The 17,687-nt window shown below is 62.9% G+C and overlaps 1 protein-coding gene across 9 annotated transcripts in view; it reads right to left on the minus strand.

Annotated features, from left to right (window-relative positions):
* Positions 1-970: 970 nt before the first annotated feature.
* KIAA0753 (KIAA0753 ortholog) overlaps positions 971-17,687 on the minus strand; it is a 39,076-nt gene continuing 22,359 nt past the window's right edge. For 7 of the 9 annotated variants that reach the window (XM_019413766.2, XM_053893013.1, XM_019413760.2 and 4 more), the window contains 8 exons: positions 16,925-17,014; positions 14,469-14,547; positions 13,486-13,566; positions 10,730-10,897; positions 9,810-9,891; positions 6,595-6,715; positions 5,949-6,173; positions 971-1,663 (listed from right to left, as the gene is read on the minus strand). In XM_019413766.2, coding sequence (XP_019269311.2) covers positions 1,546-1,663; positions 5,949-6,173; positions 6,595-6,715; positions 9,810-9,891; positions 10,730-10,897; positions 13,486-13,566; positions 14,469-14,547; positions 16,925-17,014 — 964 coding nt within the window. In that variant the 3' untranslated portion in view covers positions 971-1,545. Of the gene's footprint in view, positions 1,664-1,756; positions 2,084-5,948; positions 6,174-6,594; positions 6,716-9,809; positions 9,892-10,729; positions 10,898-13,485; positions 13,567-14,468; positions 14,548-16,924; positions 17,015-17,687 lie in introns of those variants that run through there. The other 2 variants (XM_053893012.1, XM_019413770.2) reach the window with 2 other exon arrangements.

Below are 17,687 nucleotides of genomic sequence, written 5' to 3' on the forward strand. Positions count from 1 at the left end.
TCCGCACCACTCGCCGGCGACCCCGGTGACTTCTGGCGGCTTATCCCTGCGTCTCCGGAGAAGGCTTCTCGGCGGAGACTGGCTGTGGGCCGAGACTGTAACACAGGCCCCACGTGGAGGCAGGGGGACGGCATTCCGGAACAAAGGGCAGTCTGGGCCGGGCGCCCCCTCGGACAGGGACACGGTGCCCGGGCCGCGCTGCCTGGGGCCGAGGAGGCAGAACACGCCTGAGCGAACTCTGGACACGGGACGTCGTGAGCACGCGGCCCTGAACACAGGCACGACCTCCCGTCGCTTCCCGCCCCCCCCCACCCCCCGCCCCCCGGTGTCCCGCACGGACGGGCACGTACGTGAGGACGAGGAGACAGCGCGGGCCTGCCTGGGTTCCGTCAACCGCATCTCTGTCCACGGGAAAAGGCGTGAACCACCTCAGACACGCCCGTCCTTTAAGATCCTGAGTTTATTTTACGAATCACAGCAAATGCTAGCACACAAACGACTCCAGCTACAGACGGCAGACGCCCCGCCAAGTCACGCGCGCCCCTCGCCTCGAAGACCTTCCAGTAGCCTGGGAGCACTTGCCCTTCGGAGGCTGTGTGACGTTTAGGAGCGTGCGCACACGAAGCAAAGCCCAATTTTGCACGGGTCGCGTGATGGGGCAGGTGCACCGCTCCCCGAAACACGTGTACTTGGGAGAAAAGTCCCAGACGTGACGCCGTGCGTGTCATGAAGACGCACGTTATCCTGGGCGCGAATCCTCCCCTCGGGTGGGTCCTCAGCAGGGCTCCGGTCGAGGAAAACTTACGCACGTGCCTTTTCCGTTTCTGAAAAATCAGAGGCTTTCCTCTTGGCGAATCCTGACGGAGAGGGGAGGGGAGAGGGGAGGGGAGAGGGGAGAGGGGAGGGGAGAGGAGAGGAGGGACGAGGGCACCGAGCGCCCCCGGCTCTCAGGTGTCTTCCTTTCTTGGGGGGGGAGGGGGCGGGCAGCACATCCAGGCACGTCCGTCCTCCCACCCAGGCCGCTCGGTGGGTCTGGAGGCGGGGGAGGTGCAACCCCGCAGAAGGGACGTGAGCTGGGCGCCCTCCCGGCCCCTCAGTTAAAGGTCTGCGTCCATACGCCCACCAGGGCGAGGCCGGGGACCACGAGGGGCTGAGAGCCAGAGGCGGTGCCGCACACGGGGACTGGCAGGCTCACGGCCGGGTGACGGGGGGTGACGGGGGGTCACGGGGGCTGACGGGGGCTGACAGGGGTGACGGGAGCATCTCGACCCCGGGAGTGAAACACGTCTTCCGCCCCCTGCCAGGACCCTCGCGTCACCGATATCTCAACAGAAAAACCACAGTTCGGAAAACACCGTCCCGTCAGGCGATTCACGGTTCCTGGGCACCGGTGAACAGCCACGGTCGTCAGCCACCGGCTCCACCGCCACGACGACGCGGAGACGCACGTCCTTCCTCTCCCAGGGCAGCGGCCCCGCCGGAGGGACAGCCGAGGCCAAGGCCACCCGTGGGCCCCGGGGAGGAGGCCCGCCGCAGAGACGGCCTTCACGCGGCGGCCTCCAAGAACTCCGACGTGAACACGGCTTCTGCGTAGTCCTCACACGTGTGCTCCAGCTCCGCGGCCACGGCGCCCAGAGCCTCGTCCACCAGCTCGTCCGAGAAGCTGGAACACAAACCACGGCTGAAGGCGGCCGCCACGCGGGCCCCCGCCCCCCCACCCCCCTCCCGGGCTGCCAGGCGGGCTGCTCCCTCCCCTGCTCACCCCTCCTCGTGCGCTCACCCGGAGTGGCTCACGCGCAAACTCGACCCCAAGGGGAGAGGCCCCCGCGGCCAGGACGGGACCGCGAGCGCGCCCTCCACACACGGACGCCGACGCATCGCGCCCCGGACCCACCGACAGACCGCCCTCGGACCCGCCTCGTGCCCCGCCGGCGCCCGCTCGCGGCTCACCCTGAGCCTGGGAGCGTCCCTCGGCCTGCCTCTCGTGACCTTGACATTGTCCAAACGGCAAGGCCCTCCTCTGGGGAACGACCCCCAATCTGGGCTCCTCTGAGGTTTCCTCGCAGTCGCTCAGCTCATCTGCCTTTGGAACAAGGCCACAGAGGGGCCGCCGAGTCCCCTCGGTGCGTCCGTCCGTCCGTCTCGCCGCTGACGGCGACTCTTCTCACCTGCGGTGAGGCCGCCGCTCCCCCCGCGAACCCCGGGAACGGCTGCACGATCGCAGGGGGCATCGAGAACTTCTCCTCCCACGTGCCTGAGATGGCCGGCCGGCCGCACAACGGCCGCGCTGTGACGCGGAACCCTCCCCGCGCGGTCCTTCCCTCGCTCGCTCCCGTGTGGACGCGGCCCCGCACGCTCGAACGCGGCACTTCCCCACGCGGCCTCCGCCCGAAGGGGCCCCGGCAGCCCGGCCGGCAGAAGGGCGCTCGGAGCCCGCGTGCTCGGCGCTGCTGGAGGCAATTCTGACACACCCGAGCTCCTCCTCCTGAGACGCTGTTCTCTGTCCGTTCGCTCTCCTTCCTTGCCTGCCTCCGATCTCGGGGGGTCTTTCACTCACGTTTCGTCCTGGCCGCTAGCCTGGACGTCACGCGCTCCACACTTCCCTTCCCGGCAGTCCCGGACCTCAGCGCCGCCCCTGACCTCCGACCAGCCCGACCGCGGACGTTCTGATGGTTTTCGCAGACAAGCCGTGGGCCTCGGAGCGGCGCGGACGCTCCGTGGGGTGCTCGTCCGCACGCGCACCCGGGGAGACACGTTCGCCGTCTCCCGCAGACGACATTCGCTTCCCCGCACGCTGACCTCGGACACCTCCGTGGCTCCCGTGCGGCCCACCTCTCTTCCGGGACCGTTTCTGACCGGCCCGAACCACACCCGTTTACCGTTTCCCACGGCGAACGTGTCCCGGAGAACGTTCTGGGGGGGGCCTCCGCCGGCTTCTCCGGGACCCCGGGCCCCTCCGCGTCGGCCGGCAGCTTCCGGAAGCCTTCCCGCACGCGTGCTTCCCTCTCAACGTAGCTTGTGTCCTGAGTTATCCTGAGCGAGCGGAGGGCACGAGCGACCGCTGTGTTTGCCGCGCTTCCTACGTCCGTCCGTCACGAACCCGCCCAAACTCCCACAGACACACAAAGGCGCTCTCGTGAGGTCAGACGGCCGAGCTCCCGGCCGGCTCCTTGCTTCCCGCCTTTGCACCCCATGTGGTCCCGTCCTCCCTCCACCGGGCCAGCCGCTCGCTGTGTGTGCTGAAAAGCTCCCCCCGTGGAACCAGCTTTCCCCTTTTCTCTGGAGGCCCCGAGCCGGAGCTCATCTCCTCTGGTCCGCCCCTCGCCGGTGCACACGCCCTCCGCTAGCTCAGTCACGAACGGAAACCAAGTTCTTGGACCCTGCGCATCCCGGAACGCGCCTTCCTTCTGCCCACAGACGCCTCAGCCGAGCACAGAGTTCGGGGTTCCGAAACCTCGTAACCGTTCTTTCTTCTGACGCGGGAAGGGGCCCGATGAACCCTCTGGAACCTTCTGTGCTCCTCACACGCCTTTCCACGGAGACGCCCTGACGTGTCTTCCGCCGTGTGCGCACGCGCCTCACCCACACGCCACGACAGGCCCTGTCCTCACAGCCGGGAGCTCCCGCCGTCAGACGAACGTCTGCGTCCCTGCGAGGTAAGTAAGCCGAAGCCTCGGCCCCGGGGGCGGACGGGCACTCAGGCCCCCAAGGACGGCTGCCGCGGGTCCAGAAAGCAGGTCGCCGACACCCACCGCACGCGGCCCTGCCGCTGAAGCCACGGGTCTGTGGCCCACCTCCGGGCACCTGAGTTGGAATTGCTAGACAATCCGCTAATGCGTAAGATCTTTTCTTGCCTTTTTATTCTCCTCCAGAGATCAGGCTTTTTCTTTGAAGCTTTTCCAGTGAATTCACCACATTCATGACGTTTTTAATTGCTGATATTTTTACTCTCTAGAAACCTCTTTTCTCGGGTATCCATTCGTTCCCTGGCATAACCGTTCCCTTCGCTTCTCTGGGATGTGATTCTGGGCGCGTGGTGTGGAGGCCGCCTCCGCCGCCTCCGCCTCCTCCTCCTCCTCAGGCTGCACGGGGCAGTGGCCCAGGCCCTGGTGGGGGCTGCCCATCTGGTCACAGCTCTGTGGCGCTGGGGGCGGGGCCTCCACGCAGGCCTGGCGCCCTCGTCCTTGATCCCAGCGCTCGGCTCCCTCGTTGGTTCTTTCCCGTTTGCCGTCCTTTATGGTTTTATGCCTTTCATGTGGTCGCCCGGTGACGTGGCGCCAGGCCACGGATTCAGGAAGGAGATAAACACACGGCTCCCACCTGCCCTCTCCCAAGTCTCTGCGGCCGCTGGTGAGTCTGCTTCCCATGAAAGCGTCCCGGCCCGGGCCCCCTCCGGCCAGCACGCTACTTACACCCAGCCCGTGTCACCTGCTCCCTCTCGTCACGGGAGCAGCACGTTTCTTCGGGCGTGAGGAGGGTGGACACGTTACAAGCAAGAGAAGGGCCGGGCTCGCTCCCCTCCCCCGAGAGGCTACCGGACGGAGCCGGCCGTCCTGGCTGCTCCACCAAGGCCCGGTCAGCACGGGCCTGTCCTTGGGAGCGCCTGCCCGAGGAACAAGGCCCAGAGACAACAGAGAGCCGGAACGTTCGATGCACGGTGACCTGAGGGTCAAGGGCACCAGGGGAGACGTGTACAAATCATTCCTTCCACGCTCAGGCGGCGCTGCCCTATGTCAGGAGAATGACGAACGAAACGCGCCACGAGCCACGGGACGGGTCCGTCTTCCCTGGCTTGTTGTGGATTCCCCATACGCCGTCAGCCTCACGAGCCCCGGCAGCTTTGGGGACGCGGCGCGCCAGTGAACACGAGGACCCGCGGCGGCCTCCCCTCCTCCCCAGAAAGCAAACGAAGGTCTCCACGCTCTGGACGGCACCGCGTCAAGGGAGGTCTGGGCACCTCAGGGTAAGCCTGAGGGGCCGAGCACAAGTGGTCATCCCCGATCCCACACAAGAGCCCACCGCGACGGGAGACGGACGCAAAAGTCTCCAAGCAGAGAAAGGATGGGAGAGCGGAGGAGAGACGGCCACCGCCTGGGGAGGACAGAAGGCAGGTGGCAGAATCGGAAGGAAGAGGAAGCCGGAGGGTCTGAGGAGAGCGATGCCGGGGAAACGCGAGCTGGCCGTCCCCCCGAAGGGGACCCCTGGCAGGTCCAAGCCCTGCGAACGACGGGGGCGGGCGGAGGCGAGGGGCCGGGAGCCGGTGAGCATGCGAGTGTGCGGGAAAGCCGGGAAGTGCGCAAAACAATCAGCAGGTGAGAGAGGCTCCAACTCCACCAGCCTGAACCTGCCCGAGGAAGCGCAGGCCACAGCTCGGCACCCGCTCAACGACGGCGGTCCACAGGTGTGCAAGCAGTCACGCCCAGAAGGAATCTCATCTGGGGCTGTATTTAAAAGGAGCGGATTCAGGGGCGCCCGGGGGGCTCTGTCGGTTGAGCGTCCGACTTCGGCTCAGGTCGTGATCTCGCAGCTCGTGGGTTCGAGCCCCGCGTCGGGCTCTGTGCCGACAGCTGGGAGCCCGGAGCCTGCTTCGGATTCTGTGCCTCCCTCTCGCTCTCTGCCCCTCTCCCACTCGTGTTATGTCTCTCTCTCTTACAAATAAATAAACCTTAAATAAGTAAATACATAAAAAATGAAAATTTGGATTTACACGTCTTTTGGTGAACCATTTGGATACCGAAAAAGCCTCAAGTACTCCAGCAGCCCCACCCGCGACCTCTGCGCTCCCGATGTCTTCTGCCTGGTAGCGTTCTGTGTCCCGGCACTGACCTGACGGGACGCCGTCTCCCCCACCCAAACAGGCGGCGAGCAGAGGAAGCCCCCCGCCAGCCTCTCTGTGAGCTGAGGCGCGGCACCCGCTCCCCAAGCGGAGGCCGCGACGCCGTACTGACCTCTCGGCCATCAGCCAGGGGTTGAAGGCGCCCACGGCCTCGTGCGCGGTCGCGCGGAGATACTGCTCGAAGCGGCTGCAGGCGTCGCGGATGCTGCGCCTCATGCCCGGGGGCACCCGGAGGGCGGTGCGGCCTTCCTGCCGCAGAGACTCTTCCGGAAGGGGCGGAAGGGGAGCCTCCCTCTTCTCAGACTCCTCGCCAGCGTCCACACTTGCATCCAGGGAGCTGAGGGGACAGGTAATAACCGGCGAGCTCAGATGGCCCACGAGCAACAGCGTGCCGTGCCTCCCACCCGACGAGCCAGGGCTCGTCTCTCTCTCTCCCCCTGAGCAAAGCCAACACCCCCGCGGTCCCCGACGCCCGCCCCGTGCGGGCATCGCTGTTCCGCACGCCACGGGGCTCTGGGGGCAGGTGTGCCACGGGATCCGCACAGCCGGGCGGTGCCAACCCCCCCCCCCCCCCCAAACACTGCCTCCGGCACGGCGTTCACCGGCCCATCTTACGGCCTCGCCGCTTCACCGGGCCTCCCTGGAGCTCGGCGAGATTGGGCCCCAGGCCCCGAGAAAGGATTTCCTCGTCTTGAGGGAAGCAACGGACTCGGGCGTCTCACAGCACCGGAGGCCGAAGCAGCCTGGGCGCCACTTACTTGCCATTGCGAGGTCTTTCCAACACGATGCTCGCGCCCGGGTCTTTGCGCGCGGGGCTCTTTGTGGTCCCGACTGGAGGAGGAGAGAGAGGCCTTTCACCTACCGCCGGGAGCGTCTGCTCTAGAAGAGAGGCGCACAGCGGCCGCAGATAAACACCAGCCCACGGGCCCTAGAGCCGCCCCAGCGGCCGGCCCGTGAGGACGCCGCTCGCACCTCTCCCAGCCTGGCGGCCAGCAGCGCAAACACGCTTGTTTTCAAGGAAAAGGTGAATTTAAAGGCACGACGAGGAATCAGTTTTAAGAAACCACGGGCTCCTGGGGCGCCTGGCTGGCTCAGTCAGTCAAACGTCCGACTCTTGATTTCAGCTCAGATCGTGATCTCAAGGTTCTTGAGTTCGAGCCCTGGGTGGGGCTCTGTGCTGTCAGCTCAGAGGCTGCTTGAGATTCTCCCTCTCCCTCTCTCTGCCCCTCCCCACCCCCTCTCAAAATAAGTAAACGTTAAAAAAAAAAAGAAAAGAAAAGAAAGGAAAAGACGAGCTCTTCTGGAAGCATCCGTGACCTCTGAGGACACTCCGGGAAACGGTGGGTGCCAGGCTCTGTGGGCGCTGATTAGGTCCGGCCACCTGTTCGAGAAGTCTGAAGGGGTTGGGGTCGTTTTTTAACCTTTAAAGGGGTTCATTATGGGGGAAGGAAAAAAGCAGTTACATCTCAACCCTGACTCGTCCCCGGGATGAGTTTTCCGTTGGCAGAAACCTGCACGACGACGGTGAGCGTGCGAGCCCAACTGCACTGCGGGCTTGGCGGCTCCTGTGAGCGGTGGGTTATTTATAAACTCAAACGAATCAAATGCACTTCGGGCACAGAAGAGAACGCGTCCTCAGGCAAGGAGCGTCCGTGAGTCCAACCACTTCCCCCGATCCACACGAACGTGCCTGCGATTCCCACATCAGTCGGTTTCTGTAAACATAGGACTAAAAACGGTTTTCAATTTTTCACACACCGAAGAGAGAAGATACGGGAGTAGACACCGCACTCTGCAAAAGCCAGCTCTAAATTTGGTTTTGTGGTGCAACCGAGCACAGCGCCAGACTGACCAGAAACAGGATTCTCACTGGGATGCAAGCATCCAGACCCTGATCTCGGCTCTCAGGTCCCACAGAGCGCACTGGAAGCCATGCGGTCATCAACGTGACTGGTGATTTAAAGTGTCCCCGAGAAAGGAACACGGAGCCCTTGATAAGCCGGGCTTCTGCACGAGGCAGTCCCGCTTCTGGGCCAGGGGCCCAACCACGGGGCGACCCCTGCCCCTCCTGTGCCTCTTCTGCTCCCACACGGCGGACTCGCTAGTAAGCGGTGGCTGGGAGGTCCCCCCGCGAGGCCCGCGCCAGGCGTGCGTGGCAGGACGCACAGGGAGGAGGATAAACTCTGGCCCCAGGAATCCGCGGCTTAGCCGGAAGAGGAGATAGGCTCGCAGGTGAGGGAGCACGGGTGGGGTCGCATGACCCCCACTTCCCGAGCGTCCCCTGTCCCCTGCCCTGTGACGGTGACGGGGGTTTGGAGGGCAGACACTGCCACAAGCAGAGAGCCGAGCCTGGACGGTCACAGACAATGCAAAAGGACCAAGTCAGCACCATGTTTGGACAGCTTGTCTTTCTGCCAAAACTCGACACGCCACTCGCTCGGTCCAGGCTGACGCCCCCGGGCTCCCGTTTCGGAAGCTGCAGGGACTCGGCTCGGCGGCGAGCCTCCCACCCCGACACACGGCGTTCACTGCCCGTGCGACAGCGCTTCCCCGCATCCAAGAGGGGGACAGCCACTGCTACCAAACGTGCGTAAGTATAATTCTCAGAGGTGAACAGAAGAGCGGACGCCTTCCCAGCGACCGGCACGAGAACCCTCTGCACATGTCACAGGCACTTTTCTTCAGGGCAGGTCGCCGACCTGCGACCGGCACGAGAACAAAGGGACCTTCCCCTCTGCACACGTCACAGGCACTTTTCTTCAGGGCAGATCGCCAACCTACACACGCGAGCTAAAACCGCACAGCTTCTAGAAGGAAACGAGGCTCTCTTCTCAACTTGGGAACAGGCAAAGATTTCCTAGATCAGAAACGGAGAATCTATACAAAAAAAACCGATGTTACACTTTTCAAAATTAAAGATATTTGCCTATAAAGAAATACATTTGAGAAAATACATAGGTGAGCAAAACACAGAAAACGTCTGCAAACGTCTGTGGAGACTCGTGGCTGCCGGGGAAGGGGAAGCAAGACAAAACAATTTTTAAATGCACAAAACATCTGGACACCTCACGAAAGAAGATATGCCAGTAGGTAATATCAACAAGAATCACTATTCGTCAAGGACCCGTGAAATTAAAGCCACAATGGGACATCGGCATGCGTCCATTAAAGCGGCCACGATTAAAGACCGCAAACGTGCAACACAGGACAGCGCCTCGGGGAAAGACTCGGCAGTTTTTTACAAAGTTAAACACATACCCAGCCCCATCACCTGGCAAGTCCGCTCATGTGTTTATCCAAGAGAAGTAAAAACTTACGTGAGCACAAACTTTCCGTAAATATACTCGCAGTACACGGGATCCCCCGTGGACAAGAGCACACGAGAGCATGTCCACAGGGGACCGTCGTGGACAAGAGCGTGCACACACACGGGACCCCCGCCCCACCCCTCCCGTGGACAAGAGCACACACACACAGCATCCCCTGTTTGTGAAAATTCTAGAATTGACAACCTAGCCTGCAGTGCAAACAACACATTGGGTCCCGGGGTGGGGGTGCCGACTGGAGAGGAGCACGGGGACCCTTCCAAGGTGACACGGTGGCCCGAATTTTGACAGGAGTTTGGGTAACAAGGGCATATCCATTTGTCAAAACCCATCCAATGACACAACTAAGATCTGTGCTTTTTATTACACGTAAATTTTATCTCAAAAGGAAAAAAGGCTGTAAAGACACATGAAATCCTAGCTGCTGAGACACATGTTGCAACATTCAGGACCGTGCCTGCCGGTGCCCGGAACTTTCTCTGGAACGTGCATCCAAAAACGGGACGGACGGACGGACGAAGAGCAGACACACCATAAAACGAATGGAGGCTAGAAGGTGGCAGGTATGCGCGTGTCCACTGCCAAGGCTTTTCAACTTTCCTGCATGTTTGAAATTGTTCAGAACACAACGTGGGGGGGACACTCACCACTCTTCCCTTCCTGCGTCCACAGACGGGGATCAGCATATACAATTGCATTGTATCTTCGGCGAACCATCTCCTGGTATTTCTTCAAAAAAAAAAAAAAGTTTAAGTTACGAGAAAAGATTAGTTTCATTACAAAGCAGGTGTCGTGGTTCAGCAGGCCCCACTGATACAGACACGGCCAGAAATGGGGATGTGCCTGGCCAGGAAGCGAGTCAAGTTCCCGAGGCAAAGTCTAAAAGGAAACGAAGCGGTTAACCTGACGGATGGAGACCAGCACGGTCCGCGAGAACTCACTGGCAAGAGGGAGGCGTTCCGCCTGCCGCTAACTCCTGAGCCCCCAAAAGCCGGGCCGTGTGCGTCAGCAGTCTTCCCTGACGTGCAGTTAGGTCCACGCGAGTCTACAGACGGCCACGCTGGACACGGCAGGTCCCCACGTTACCCCCGAGAAGGGAAGTCGGTTCCCTGATCACTAAGTCTCTACTTAGGGGCAAATCCAGGATGCAGGCAGGAGGCAATGCTGCTGTGGGGGTCCCGAGCCCCCGGGGGACTGTACCGGCCGCGGCCACACCACTCCCAGCCTCGCTGTGGGTCAGCGCCCTGCTCTGGACCGTCCAGGGCCTGGGCTGGCTGATGTCTGGGGCTAAAACCCCAAGAGAAAAGAGTCCCAAAGCAGAGCCCCAGATGCTAAGCAGGGAAGGATGGTGTGATGTGTGAGGAGACCACGCTCGGGGCCGGGGGAGTCGAGGGGCGCAGACTCGGGTCCCTGTGGTTCTCCAGCTGTCCGTCGGGGGCACCGCACGTCACTTCCCGAGTTCTGTGTCGGGAGGGCACTGACACTTCAACCCCATCGTGTCGAAATCACCTGACCCCGGGCCCTACGCTTGGCTGCAGGTGAGCTGGGGGGCGGCCCCTGACCTCACCTCCATCTCCTCCATGCGCAGCATCATGGTGTCCAGAAACGGGCTGTCCCTGCCGCCTGCCCCGGGAGCCCGGGCTTGCGACGCCAAGACGTCACAGCGGAGCGCGGTGCCTTCCAGACAGTCGCCCTGCTGGCGGAGGCGGCCGGGCCCCCCGTCCGCGGCCACAGCCTACGAAGCAAAGGAGGGGCGGAGGGGCGATGAGAACCAGGGGGCCGCAGGGAAGCAGCCCCGCAGCGCGTCCACGCCGCCACCCCCCCCCCACCCCTCCCCTCCCGTGGCCACGCGCCCGAAGCCGTCGCGTCCACACAGTCTCCGCCACCGCCATTCAGACGGCCGCACTGGCCAATCACCGTGCTCGCCGTCGACGACGAGGCTCGGGGTCTCCGCCCCTGCCGGTCGGGAAACAAACGCCTTCCCTGCGCTACACCCAGACACGGCCGGTGTCTCGCGTGTCCTGTCCCGGAACACGGACCTACACGGATCTCTTCCCTTCTGGTTCAACGCTCGCGTGACAGGTTCGCGACAGGCTCGCGACACCACGAGGGTCCTCATCCTGCGCCACGAGCCCGTGAGAGCTTGCCCGGCGCCTCCCGCCCTGCGTGCGCGCCCCAGTAGGCGGAGCGCCGCTGCGCGCGCGCCCTTGACTCTCACGTGCGGCTGGAACATAGAAGGTCGGCCGGAAGTGACGGCGTCGGGCCCTGGACGGGACACTTCCGGGGCTGCGGACCCCGGCTCGACCCGCAGGACGCGCCTGCTCCGTGGTCGACCCCCTGCGCCTCCCTCTCACCCTCGTCCGCCCTGCGGAAACACGCGTCCGGCCTCAGAGCTAGCAGGGTGGGGCGCGCACGTGTGCCCGGGGACGTGCGGGGAACAGTTCCCACCAGGGAATCTGAAAACCTTCCAACAGATCACAGGGGGAAATGTATCAACGGCCAATAAAGACAGAAGGAAATGCCCCTTAAAATTATGTACAATCAGGTGAGTAATCAATACAATAAAATTACAAAAACTCTAGAGAAAACGAACCCAGGAACTCAGGTCTCCTTAATGGAGACGCGTTTGCACACGTAGCCCTTTTCCTCTGTAAGGACCGTGAATCAAGGATACCGTGTGTGGGGCACCCGGGGGGCTCGTCAGACTCTTGATTTGAGTTCAGGTCTTAATCTCACGGTTCGTGACTTTGAGCCTCGCGTCGGGCTCCGTGTCTCCCTCTTTGTCTCTCCCCCTTCCCTGCTCATGCCGTCTCTCTCAAAAATAAATATCAAAACAAAAATTAAGAAAAAGAAAAAAGAATACCGCGTGCCCTTAAAAATGATAAGGACGCTGACTGTGCCCTGATGTGGAGGCATCGCCCCAAGGTGAAGAAGCCAGGTACAGAACAGCATACGGTACTCGTTAGCTGGGTGGTCTAACCTCTTACACTTCTGCCGAAGTGTGTGAATCTTTAGGCAAGTGCATTTCAACTTCTGATTGGGAAACAAAAAACAAAGAACAACTTGTGATTTCTGGAAAGACCCACTCCAGGCGCTCAGTGGGTGACCAGAGCGGCAGCAGACGGACGCAATACGCCAGCACCTCCGCGAGCTCTTTCCTGGCGTCGGAGGTGGTCGCGTCCACCAGGAAACCCATTGGGGTTGTATTTCACTGGCGGGGTGCCACCGGTGAAGGTCTTCTCCGCTCTAGGATGGGCCTTCTGACGGTTCGTGTCGCGGGCCCCACGGGTTCTCTACGACTTAACACGGAAAACGAGACTTCCTACAGCGTCGTGCCAGCTTCGATGAGGTTTCCTGCTCGCTCTGCCCCGTCATTTACACACACAGACTCCCGGGTGCCGCGTGGGGCAGTCTGCGTGGCGCTGACGTCTAACCCCGAGCACAATTACCCCGCGTGGCTCTAACGGCCACGTCGCACCCACAGAGCAATTCTCAAGTGCCAGGCCGGCCCGCTTGCCACGCGCGGACTCGCCGACAGCGCGGAGGTCACTCGGGACACCTCCTGGGTCAGGCGTTCTGCCGGGAAGGGAGCGGCACGTGGAGGCCACACTGCACGAGGCACGGCCGGTGGGCGCGAGCTAAACGCAGGCCTTCCTCTTCCGCTCGGCGCAGCCTCACCTCACACGCGCCTCCGTCACCAAACGCCGGGGCGGTAAAACGACGGTTGTGAAGATCGGGCAGCGGCGGCGCGGCAGGGAGGCCCCCGCCCGGCCCCCAGAGCACACCTGCCGTGCCCTCGTCGGCCCCGAGCACGCGCGGTGGGAGCCGCCGGCCGGCGCCCAGGCCCACACAGACTCGGCGGACCGGCCGGCGGCGCCCACCTGACGGCCCGAGCCCAGGCAGGGCAGGAACGGTCCCACGAACGCGGGACACAAGTCCCCCGGAGGACCGCGCGACCGCAAGACGTGCTTCTGTCTGTTCGGGCGGTACCGCCTTCTCCCCGGCTGGCTCTTCCCCGAGCTAGGCCAGACCCCGGTCGTTATCAGGCGCTCGACACACGCTCGCCTGACAGCGCGCGCCGGGCCCTCCACACAGAGACCGCGCCACGCCCGAGCAGAGCTGGGCTGGATGGGAGGGCAAGAGGCGGCCAGCGCCCGGCCGTGGCGTGTCCTCCGGGAGAGGACGGAGCCACGGACAGAACCCCGTGGCTGCAGAGGTTGCCGTGAGCACCAGGGGGCCTGACGAGTCAGAGGAAAACCGACGTCCTGAGTAGGATCTGCCAGTGCGGTGACATCCCCACCGTGGCCGCACCGGTGCACGCACCTCGTCCGTAGGCCGGGCTGTCGCCGTGTCTGCTGGCGGCCGGTCCTTCGGCACCTCCGCTTCCAGAGAAGAGTTGACTCTCTGTTAAAACAGACAGGCACGTTTGTGATTACACAAGTCTGTGGCCCGTGTCCGTAACTGTGACGGGAACCTCTGCGTGGACCTGCTCATCGGCTTCGTCTACATCAGGCTCCCCGGCAATTCCAGGCACGTGTCCTCATGAAAATAAACACCACGTGTGGATCCTGCTTTTCTGGCCCTTTTCTTCCCTCAACTTTGGGAGCACGTCTCCGCTCCAGTCTCCCCAACGATGAAACGGGGAGACGGGACGACAGGGTCACTAAGAGCACTCCCAGTCCTGCACCCCGGAGACTTCCAGGGCTCCCGGCCCCGCACCCCGGAGATTTCCGGGGACACAATAATACACATTTCTTAAACCAGAGGCACAGAACTCCGGGGCCTGTTCAGGGACCCAGAACGTCACTCATTCTGTGTAAGATCACGACAGTGTCTGTGGGCTCGTCTGTTCACACGGACGGCACCGTTTCCACGGCCGGCAGATCTGAGGGGCCACCTCCTCCTCAGGAGAGGGCAGCATGTGCACAGACGCGGGTCCCAACATCCCCTCCCTCGGGAACCAGCCAATCGTTCCAAAGCACTGAGGCGAGAGTGCCCAGGACTTCTGCGGAAGCAGGTAACCGAACACCGGAGTCACCAACAGATCTATTTGATTAGGGATGCAAACTGTCGCCCAAACTCGTTCCCCAAACTGGAAGCTCCCCTTTCTCAAAGGTGGGACTTTGTCTGTCTTCCCCTGGTCTGTCCCTCACAGACACCAAAGACCCATCAGTGGCGGCAGTGGATTGCACACTCCCGCACGGGCCTGCACGTCTGCGCGGCACCGCGGCCCCCAGCCGCCTCCGAAGCGACCCCCCGTTATTCCGGCACTTCCAAGCACGAGGAAACGAGACGCGCCGGGTTACCTGGGCCTTGACCAGGAGAGGCTTCAGACGCTCCAGAACCGCCTTCTCCACCTTGTCTGCTAACTGGGCAGCAGAGTCACTGGGTCGAGACAAAATCAAAAATTAAAATCAGAAGCAGAAGATACCCTATTTTGTGCATTTACATACTACCCCGGGTGGAGGAAATGAAACGATTATAAAACCAAAGTGCTTCTCCGATCGTGAAGGCCACGCAAAGTCCCCGGGCGCCTCTGTAAAATGCAGACCCGCAGTCGGCCGGCGGTATGAGGCCCGAGACTGCGTTTCCAACAAGCCCCCAGGTGGCGCGATGCGGCTGGTCCTGGACCCGCCCTGAGGACACTTCTTCACCTCTGAAGATGTACGTTGGGTTCTCGGTACGTTTTAAAAAATAACGGCTGCCTTTAAACAACCGAAGAGGACAGAACATGGAAGAAATCAAGCTAATCCTGCTCGGTCTCCAAACCCCACCATCGCGGAGTCAGACCTAAGCCCCCAGAGACAAGGAGAAGATGGAAAACAGGACAGGACTGATGAGGAACCGAGCTCAGCCGAGAGAGCCGAGAGCACGCAAACCCCCGCGCGCCCCGCTGACCACACGGGTGCAGGGCCGGCAGGACAGGCACGGGGGGCCTGCGGGGCCGCGAGGCGAGTCCAGGATGGCGGAGAGGCAGGACCCGGGGGCCCTTCCCTGCCCGGCACAACTCACACCTGCCCGGTTCTGCCTCGGGACGTCTGGGGGCCCCTCCCCTGCACGAGCAGCCGCCAGACAGGGTGTAGGGGCAGGTGCCCTCCCGGAGAGAGGGGGCCCCGCAGGCCGGCTGGGCGCTCCGGGGACACCAGGTCTCGCCCTCCGGGGTCTTCTCTGCACGCGCTCCTCTCTGACCCGCCCTCAGGAAAGGCCCGAAGACCGACGTGAGGGTCCCTGGCGAGCAGTCTGCCGACGCGCCCCACGGAGTAGAGCTCGGCCGGGACGGCGCCACAAGGGCAGGTCTCCGCGAGGAAACTGGCACACTGGGCGGCGCCTCGTCTCACACGGGAACTCGGTCCGGATGGACGGCAGACGGGAAAACACGGCTCAGGCCGCAGAGCAGTTGGAAGAAGACGCAGACGAATGTCTCGGGGCCCTGGCGTTGCAGGGGACCCCCGAGACCAGACACAGAACGAGCTTACGTGAAAAAAGAAAGTGGGAGATTGGTCTTATCGAACCTTGACACTTCTTCCTCAACAAGGTACCGCTAGGAAGCACACTCGCCACCGAGCCCCAGCTGCCTGACTCGCCCCGACCTTGCCCCTGACCTCCTGGGACACAGGCCCGGACCCGCCGTCTTACACCAGCAGCTCTAACCCTGGTCTGCGCTCGCCTCTCGGATCTCAGGACCGCACAGCGTCCGTCAGGGATACGTCCGTAGGGACAGACGTCCGGGTGGAGGCGATGAAAGGTGAACAGGGGTCGGGACGGCATTCGCTCTGGGGAGGAGGGGGTGGCCGGGGAGGGCGCGTGGGGACAGTCCGTGATGGCCTGTTCCTGGCTGGAGCCGCTGTCCACGCACATTTACCACATGTGACCGCCCGAGGGACAAGCGGGCACGGTGGGCTGCGATCTGGCCATCTGGCCGGGAGATGGTGGGTAGGAGTCCTAACGCCCCGCCCCCTCGGAGACAGTCCCATCACAGAGGCTGCGTAGGGACGTACGGCCGCGGGGCCCGAGAGCGTCAGCAGGAGAATGAGCCCCTTCCAACCCTAAGGCCCCGTGACTTCACTACCGGCGGGGCCTCTTTCGAGCGGGAGGGACGAGCGTCCGTCCTGATGGGTGGCAGGATGCACTGTCCCAAGAGAACCCCGCTCCTCTGACCTCGGGGCGAAGTGCCATCTGTCACGGCAGCAGAGTACCAACCTCCTCTACAAACCTCAAGAGCCCGCTTGGGCGACTTTGCGCAGGGTGGACCCCGAACACCGTGTCTGTGCACTCAGCCGCGTGAGCTGGACACGCGCGTCAACCTCCTCCCGCCGAGAGCGGGGTCCCCTGGGACAGAGACGCAGGCCGGCCCCTCAGGCGGCTCCCCTAAACTGCCACTTTTGCTCAGTATCAAACTCCACACGAGAGAGATACTTCCGAGCAAAAACACCGCGTAAGAACACGCGGGCAGGCCCACACGGTCCGGGGCGCAGGCACGCAGACCGGCCAGGGCAGGCGAGCGCTCACCGCTCCTCAGGCGCGAACGGCACCCGTTCCTGCGGTCTGGGGTTCAGTCCCGCCCGCGGTCGTCCCGCTAGAGCCCATGTGGAGCCGAGCGAGCCCAGCGGACGGGGCGGAAGGCCACCCGACGTCCCCGGCCCGGGGGGCTTCTCAGGAGCAGACAGCCCGTCGGCACATCCACACGGAAAGCGTGAGCACCCCAACGGCCGCGGGAGGGGGCGGGCCGGACCGTGGCTTTCCGCACCGGAGGCAGGCTCACCTCTGCCTGTGCGCGCCGTCCGCGCCCGCGGCTTTCACCTCCTCCAGCTCCTTCAGTGTTTTGTGAGCTTCAGCGTCGAGCCAGGCGAGTCTGGAGAACGGCAAACAGTGAGACCCACCCGCCCGGACCTGCAGGCCGCCATCGCCACGGACAGGCACCCTGCAGGTGACACCGCCACCTGCAGAGGGCTCCCCGCCCGGTGCTCTGCGCAGCGACACTAACACGCGGAGGCCCTCCGGTCCGTGGGGACGGCGCCCCGGACCGCCCACAGCTATCCTCAAGAAACTGAGCCCTCGCCGTGCTTAGGATTTCCTGTCCGACCACCAAGTGACCCTGCTGCTGTGTCTTCCAGTTCAGAGAGGCCCCCCCACTGCCCTCTGGAGGGCACGGTCATAGCCAAGTCACATGAAACCAGAAAGGCAGAACAGACCCCGAACAGATTCGGGGGACGGGGGGCGGAAGGGCTTCAAACCTGCCAGTCAGGGTACGTGAAGAGCATCCAAGTGCTTAATGGCCCACATTCATTTTTGCTTTCCCATAACACAGGAGCGATCTCGGCCACGCAAACAGCCCTGTTGTCACTGAGCCCCTCCAGAATGTTCTCACCTCACCCCCCACTCAAGTCCATCCCAGGGTCCACGAAGCCCAGGCCTCTGCAGCAGGGAGCGGCTGGCCCCCTCCAGCCCTTACCCTCCCGTTCTGCCTCAGACCACAGACATGCCCATCCATGACTGTACATCATGGGGCTGGGATCGTTTTGCCC

The sequence above is a fragment of the Panthera pardus genome, unplaced genomic scaffold, assembly GCF_024362965.1.
Source record: "Panthera pardus isolate Hobbes unplaced genomic scaffold, ASM2436296v1 HiC_scaffold_3, whole genome shotgun sequence".
Classification (NCBI taxonomy): domain Eukaryota; kingdom Metazoa; phylum Chordata; class Mammalia; order Carnivora; family Felidae; genus Panthera; species Panthera pardus.